Source organism: Osmerus mordax, chromosome 4 (assembly GCF_038355195.1).
Source record: "Osmerus mordax isolate fOsmMor3 chromosome 4, fOsmMor3.pri, whole genome shotgun sequence".
Lineage (NCBI taxonomy): Eukaryota > Metazoa > Chordata > Actinopteri > Osmeriformes > Osmeridae > Osmerus > Osmerus mordax.
In genome coordinates this window covers 15,762,595-15,770,636 of record NC_090053.1, presented here as the reverse complement: position 1 = coordinate 15,770,636, position 8,042 = coordinate 15,762,595, and the positions used below count along the sequence as shown (strand labels likewise).

Genomic DNA, 8,042 nt, shown 5'->3' with positions numbered 1-8,042 from the left:
ATATGTGCAAGTATTGCCTACTGCTACTTACCGTTTTGATTTATGGTTTTATATTTATTTTTTATTTGCTCCCACGATCGTTTGCCACTGCCAGGGTTGCAACTAAAATAATACAGCAACAAAAGTTTAACGTTATGGAATGCACACGCGTAATTATGGTCACATCGTCGCTCTGGATAAGAGTGTTTGCTAAATGACTAAATGTATCTTGTGCCCCAGGCACAAGATATCAAGTCATGTAGCTTACGCATTTACAGCGTCTGCTATTTTCTGCCAGCTTGGTAGCAGCGACTTTGTTGATTTTTGTCTGTATTATATGTCTGTATTCCTGATATGTTTGTATTACAATATTTCACACAGGAGGAGTAGACAAAGTTTGGAAGATTATTGTTGGCTACTCCTGCGTGAAATATGCGGCTCTTGTTTTGTCCATGTTTGCGATTGGACATACGGTGCAAACACCGCCCCTTTATGTGAACGCGCACGTCTCTAGATTGGAAAGATCTGGGATGAGTTAGAGATGATAACCGCCGTCGTGATACCACTTATAGTGATTGCGATTGTTACGCTTCGCGTAGCCGGGTAACTGAAAGTGATCCAGAGCATGTTGATCTTGATTCGTAGTACAGGCCCCTGGTCATGGCATGGAGTAAATAAGTGGAAAATTGTTGAGCTGAGTTGGAACTGACAGATGCAGAATGGAAGCAGAACTTTGAATGACACACTGACCCTTCACAAGGAGAAGCATTATGCACTAAGTGTCAGCTCATTGCCATGAATAATGTAACCTGAAAAAGCTATTATATATCTAATATTTTCATATAAAACAAATTATCACGTTTATCTGATACAGAACGGCTTTATTCTGAATTAGGTGTTTATTCAGAATGGCCTCTTCAGATTATGACAGGATAGGAGGCTGCATGTAAACGTAGTCAGTGAAACCTAGCTATGGACATGAGTTTGGCAATGCAGCATTTTTTTCTACACTTCTGATTGATAAAAAATACAATTAGAAAAAGAAACTGGGATGTGTCTGTGTTTGACTGCATGTGTGTGTGTTTAATTGTCCCAGGCAGGAGAGGTGAGCTGGTCTCTTCTCTGTAGTAGCACCTCCTGTAACACAGCCAACAGAAAAGCTTCAATAAAAATCTCACACAAAACCATCTCCAAGTTTCTTCCTCCCTCCTTTCCTCTCGCCCTCTGCTTCTCCCCCCTCTTCTAACACACCAACAATAGATACTTACCTTTTGTCATTGGTTACTGCAGTGTGATAGTTTGTTCCTCTGTTGGCTGCCCCTCCTCCTCCATCCTACTCTCGTCTCCTTTGTCCTCCGTCCCCATTTCCTCCTCCTCCCCTGCTCTAACAGGGTTGGTGTGCTGGACCTTCAGACGTTGCCTATGCTGCTCTGTCTGCGACCCTCTCTTCCTCAGCGAAGGGGGGGCTGTGCCTGAGGTACTGGGCTGGGGGGAGTCTGCAACCCAAACACAGTTTGTTATTCCACCTCTTCAAACTCGCATTCACCTGCTAACCCCTGCTCCCTACCCTCCACTACATGACTAATTTCACACAGTTTTCTTTTTTTCTGTTTGTTTTGTTTGATCCTATGTCTTTGATATCTTTGCTGTTGTATTGTTTTGTTTGTCGTCGCACATGTAAAGCGTCTAAGTATCAAGAAAAGCGCTATATAAATATAAATTATTAGGGTTCCTCCGGTAGGAGGAAACCTATTGTTTTTGTTAGTATCGTTATTTTTCCTCTTCTCCGCTAAATGGCTCAATAGCTCAAAAAGTCCTTGACCCGATTTTTTCAAATTTGGCCCAATGATACACCAGGGGGGTGTTCCATCATCGTCGCTAACGCAAGTCGCGCTAACACGAATAAGTCTCACTTGGGTAAACGTCAACTTAGACTTAAGCCTCAAGCCGTTCCACTAACGTTCCGTTCCACTAACAGGCAACGCTAATTCAAGCTAGACCTCAATAAGCTTAGACTGTGCAGCCCAGATCAGGCGATCGTCGAAAAGAGGAGTTATGTCGCAAAAAGTATAGCGTAAAGCAGCAGAGGTGTGTTGTTTCAGCAGCGTAAATTGATTTTTTTTGTTCCCTAAAAGGACAATGTTGCCGCAATTAGGCCTACTGATAATTAGCGTAATTTGATGAGCTGTCTGAAACCGTTCTGACAGGCTAGCCTATGGTCGATATTCTCAACAGGAGATTGAGAATAATAGCCCAAAAAAGAATGTGGCAGCAATTGAAAATTGTAGGATAAAATTCAAAACACTGAAGAAGGCCATGGTTAATTGCACTTGATGTGGGCTAGTAATGTTTTTGTCTTCACATCTTGAACAAAATAAAAAATTACTTCAAAATAACTTTTATTAACTGAGGCTAAATGCTGAGCTTTAACCCTCGTGCTGCCTTCGGGTCACATGACCCAAAGGTTCATAACGAATCATCGTTGTGTTTACCCAATTTTACCCAATACAAAAACAAATAAAAATAATTTTCTTTTAACCATTCCAATGTGGGGGGTCTGAGACAGCCCGACAATTAAAAGAAAATGCTTCACTGTTTTTGTATGAGGTAAATTTGTCGCAATACGACGGTGGGTCACAATGACTGATGGGTCAGAATGACCCGAAGATAACACAAGGGTTAAGATAAAAGGGAAAGATAACCATGACTTAAATGGGGATTCACTGAAATGACTAGTATTGCACAGATCCAGCACTGACTTTTTAGATCAGAAGGTGACCCAAACTGCACACTTTGTTTGGCAGAACAGTCATTTAAAATTGCTCAGCATGACTATCATTATTATATTACGAGTATTTCCAATTAACATAGTCTGCCTCCACAGATCCAGAGGGGGCTTGGACAGTGACAGACTGTGGCTGTGCCAAGTGTTGTCACAGCCTCACTTTGGGAAAGCATGCCCTACTGGGAACATTAGGGGAGACTGTTGGGCACAGAATCTAATTGTCTTCTTTGGAAAGGGCAACATTTGGGACACTGTCATGTAGGGGCAGCATAAAGGGCACTTCATAACAGCACCTTTTTCTATTGGAAGTAAGGGCATGGGAACAGTCCAATTTAGGCCATTGTAAGGGCACCTTATAGGGTACTGCATCACATTTTCTATACTATAAAGGAACTCTTTTTACATTTATAGAGGGCACACTGTCATTTATTGCATGGGGCATCCTGTGCACTCAAGCATATTTCACAATGTGAATGGCAGACAGTAGGGCACTTGGTCTAATTTTTGCCACTCTGGGCATTTTAGAAACGCTTTCAACCATGGGGGCACCAGGCAGTCACCCCCTGAGTCTTCCAATGGGCCTGGATACACCCATGGGGACAGTATATTGCACCTATAATATTTGGGAAGCCAGAGGAGAGGTAATATAGAGGCTTGTCAACATATAGGCTACTTTAAACAATGAAAATACTTTATACAATTGAATAAAAAGTCCTCCTTGATTCTTTGTGTTTCAAGATTACCTGAAAAACTGATGATAATATTCAGGTACTGCTGTGGAGCAAGGTATACCCTTCATATTTCCTGGCATAGTTGCCCGTTCAAGAATGTCCCACATGCAAAGACACAGACAGATGCAGACAGACTGAACAGTGTCAAGGCTTGGCTACAGTGGGTTTGCTTCCTTGTGTGTGATTCCAGCAGACTACATAGTCTAGGCCTACCTACATAGACTGCAGTCTACTACCCTCCTTTCTACTATTATAGTCTACTCTCCTTTCTATTACTTTTTACAAAGGATGGTAGGCTGCTCTTATGTGTTCATTGCCATCCTTAAGAGTTGCTAAAGTGTTATTTCATATATATATATATATATTTATGTTTTTTTTTTTTTATGACAATTATTTATTATTTATCTAGATAAACTATGCTGGGCCTGCTGAACCTATACTTCTTCCACAGATACTGGTCAGGGAACCATTACTTCTGTCTCTGAAGACCCTTGGGGCTGGTGGGATAAACGCTCTTTGTATAATCTGAGCACCTTCATCCACCACAGGGTTGTCAAAGAACGGATACACCATAATTGATTGTAACTTGTCTAGACGCTCTGCTTAGTTTCTAAGTCCTTATTTTATGTCAATTAACCAATGGCTTTTGAAAACAAAAGTGACATTATTTCTTAACTTGTTTATTTAAATTAATATATTGTTTGGAGATTAAGTAAACATGTAGCTAAATCATTAATGTCTGCACTTCAAAAAGTCTGAATTTACGTTTCCGAACACGGGACTAAAGTGGTTTGCGCGCAGGAATTTACTCGACGGAACTGTCTTTTGAGATTCTGTTTCCGCCTGTTTGAAATTATTTGCAACACATTTTAGTTTAGCTTGACTTTTAGCCTGACACGGATCAGGCTAGTTCCGAAGTATAAGTTACCTTGGTTACGTAGCTAGAACTAAAATAAGCCACCTTAATGGAACGGAACTCTCGCTAAGGTAAGTGAGACTTGGCGAGATAAGTCTAGCTTTTCCTTAATCGACGTTGATGGAACACCCCCCAGGTCACTCACTACTCCCAGACCGCTAATGGCCTATGTACGCCCATAGGTGGCACTGTAAGCCACGCCTAAAGTCTACGTGAGTTCCCCAGCACCCCATTATTCCAAAATGCCTGAAAATTGGTATACATTCCTTATTTCTCATGGGGAACAAAAAAAGCCTCAAGAACCCATAGGTCCGCCATGATAGATTTTGCTGTACTGTCCAAATTTGGTACAACCTTCAAAACCCTTCTCCCCATGAACCATAGATCCAATCGACTTGAAAATTGTTACAGATTTGATGTCTTTCTATAGGGTGAAATTGAATAAGGAATGCAATACAAAATGGCTGAAAGAAGTGCATTTATGTAAATGTCCACATTGCCACAATAGCTTTGTGTTAATAAATCTGATAATTTTGACTGATGGTTTTTCAAACCTTTGTGCCTTCAAGATGACATCATTCTGAAGTACCATACGCAATTTCACCTTGATATGTCAATATATGATTGAATTCAATTGAATTGCTCCACAGCGCGCGTGCTCCAAATTCTCAGACTCATCCTGCCCCTTGACACTAGGGTGACCACCTGTCGCGCTTTGCGTTGTGTCGCACAGCATTTTCACCCCTTGTCCCGCACGTCCCATATTGAAAATGCTGTGCGATACAGCGCAAAGCGGGACAGGTGGTCACCCCACTTGACACACACTCGAGCTTGGCAAGACGCACACACATCCTTTCTGGAAATTGTGTGCTGACCAAGCCCCCACCCTCTGTTTTTAGCTCCTCCTAAAGAATATATTGTGCTTAGTAAAGTTATGCATAGTGCTTATTAAAGTTATGTCTTATGATCTGAGAAGTGTGCTCAGGCTTAAACATGGTGTCTCACACAGAGTGTGGGAAGCAGGCTGTTCTTTGTGTCTATCTCTTCATTTTCAGAAACAACCTTGAAACCGGGTGGAGACGGCACCCGAGCAGGTGGGACGCGTAGGCAAGAACAACTCCCTGATGCACGAGAGAACAAGCTCAACCCTCTTTTCATCTTTCTGTTTTAATTGCACTGTATACATATATGCTGGGGAGGGAAAGATAGCCAGTTGGACTTCGTGAACCAGCCCAAACTCTGTTGCGGGTAGAAAAACGTAGACAACCCCAGAGCTCTGTACTTGTTGATTTCCAACTGCTGCATTAAAGCTGATATTATGGGACCTCTGCGACTCCAGACCACTCTTTCTAGAACACAGATTTGTGTCATTGAATACCATCATTAGGATTCCTCCGTAAGGAGGAAACCTATTGTTATTGTTAGTTTTATTATTATTGTGAGAATGCTGTTTCAGCTAGAGACACCATTCAACATTTAAAATGTTCACAAGACATTCAGCTATTCCCAAATGATTCAGTTTTCAAATATTCAGTCAATTTTGAATTATGACAGTTTGAAATACATTAAAATGTTTGCTCCTTCTTGATTTTTATGCATGAGCAGCAAGCAGAGTGGCACACTGCTGCCTGCTCTTTTTCTGATATTCAACTAAACTGTCAAACAAATTCCTCTAACTTTCATATAGTTTAACTTACAGAAACAAGTTATACCTTAAAATGTAGGAAATATTGTCCTCTTTCAGCCAATGTGACTACTAAAGAGCTCACATTTACAGATTTTCAGCTATGAGCCTTGAAGCGAGAGCAGCCTTTCAAATTCTGCCTCTTTTGTGTGACTCACACATTTTTGAAATTCATTTCAGCTTTCAGCTTGCGGGTATTTTCTAATTCTGTAGCCTATTTTCAGCAATTTAAAAACAAATAATTCATCTTTCAGCATTCCAACGCATTTTCTGCAGGAAATGCACTTTCTAGTTAGTTATGTGATTACTCAATAAGCGCGTCTACATGATTTTTTATTAATCGTTGTATGCTCCACGGACAAAACTTGCACCATCATCCTTCAGCAACAAAGCGTCGCCGTGTCTTCCTGTATCGGCCCTACTGCTGTATGTTTCATTCAATCAACACATTGAATCCTACTAAGAAAGCCGAGTAAACGCACTCAATGCACACATCTGCTACTGCTATTACTATCCCAACTATAATTTCAGCTGTTAAGACTATAATATTCTTTTTATGACTAGCTAGCCTAGGCCTACTTCTTCTGTTTAACAGTTCAGCTTTCAGCTTCTCCCGCATTGTATTTCAGCTCTTAGCGTTGTTAGATGATGCAGTTCAGTTTCCACACTGCCTCTTTTGTGTGACTCACACATTTTTGACATTCATTTCAGCTTGCGGGTATTTTCTCATTTCTGTATTTTCTGCAATTTAAGAAAAATAATTTCATCTTTCAGCATTCCAACGCATTTTCAGCAGGAAATGCCTTTCTAGTTATTTTTATTATTTATCTTCTATTTCTTCCGTGGCACCTTTCAGCGCCTTCAAATCTTCAGCTATTAAAACCGTTCAGCTATCAAAAAATTCAGATGTTTCAGGCCATGGGTGCTATGACTTTTCAGCTTTGTACCTCTTATGCTTGAATTAATATAAATCAATATTCATAATATTTTTAACATGGGTTTCCAATGGAGTCTTCTTTCAAATCCTCTCAAACGTCTTTAAACTTCTTCAACTTCCAAATCCTTCTTCTTCCTCAATCTTTCAGCTAGAGCCACAATTTAAACTTTAAAATGTATCCAGTGTGTCAAGCTCATGTTTAGTTTAGCATGGCGAATACACCAACATTGCAGCTGGTAAGCATCATACTATGGGTTCACAACTTTACATGTTTTTTAATGTTGGTGTATTCGCCATTGTCGGAGAAATTTAGAATGTAAGGTTATATTCTGAAAATACTGGTGCTAGCATTCCTTTGTCAGTAGAGAGCCGTCTCCCCACATGACCTATAGATGACACTAGGCTTACGTAAACAAACTGACCTAGGTTGACCATTATCATACTAGAGGTGAAATAAACCTTATTTGTGTTGAGTGAATCATATGCTCAAGCCTAGGGTCGGAGAACTCTAAGTTTCCACGTGCACGTGCACTCTGTCTCTGGGATCGATCATATTAACAGCTGATATGCAGGGGAGGAGACTTCTCACCAATAAATGGTCTTATCTGAGGACATGAGCTGGACACACTGGATAGATCTCAAATGTTGGCTGGGAAAGTTAAGCGCAAAAAATTAAAAAGATATGGATCTTTCACTCTAGAGTATTATTTACTGCCAGCTTTCATTTCGAATGAAAACCACTAACTATATTGAGTGATTTCGCAGCAGTTCCCTGCAATTTAGCTGCACATTGTCCAACTAATGCTAGGTTTAATGACTGGTCTAATTAAATATCCGTATACATATTTACATTAAAAAACTATTCAACTTACTACGACTCTTATCCATTAATTTATACTGTTAAGAGTGTGCTAACCGAATAATCTTTAAATGTTGCATTAAAAGGTACATGCCCATGGATATTTTGAACTACTTACCAAATGACTCGCCATTGAAATCATCAGCATTCT

At 40.3% G+C, this 8,042-nt stretch overlaps 1 protein-coding gene across 1 annotated transcript in view; it reads right to left on the bottom strand.

Annotated features, from left to right (window-relative positions):
- Window positions 1-854: 854 nt before the first annotated feature.
- cry2 (cryptochrome circadian regulator 2) overlaps window positions 855-8,042 on the bottom strand; it is a 36,077-nt gene continuing 28,889 nt past the window's right edge. The window contains exons 11-12 of the mRNA XM_067234430.1: window positions 1,248-1,475; window positions 855-1,116 (exon numbers count right to left, since the gene is read on the bottom strand). Coding sequence (XP_067090531.1) covers window positions 1,261-1,475 — 215 coding nt within the window. The 3' untranslated portion in view covers window positions 855-1,116; window positions 1,248-1,260. The remainder of the gene's footprint in view (window positions 1,117-1,247; window positions 1,476-8,042) is intronic.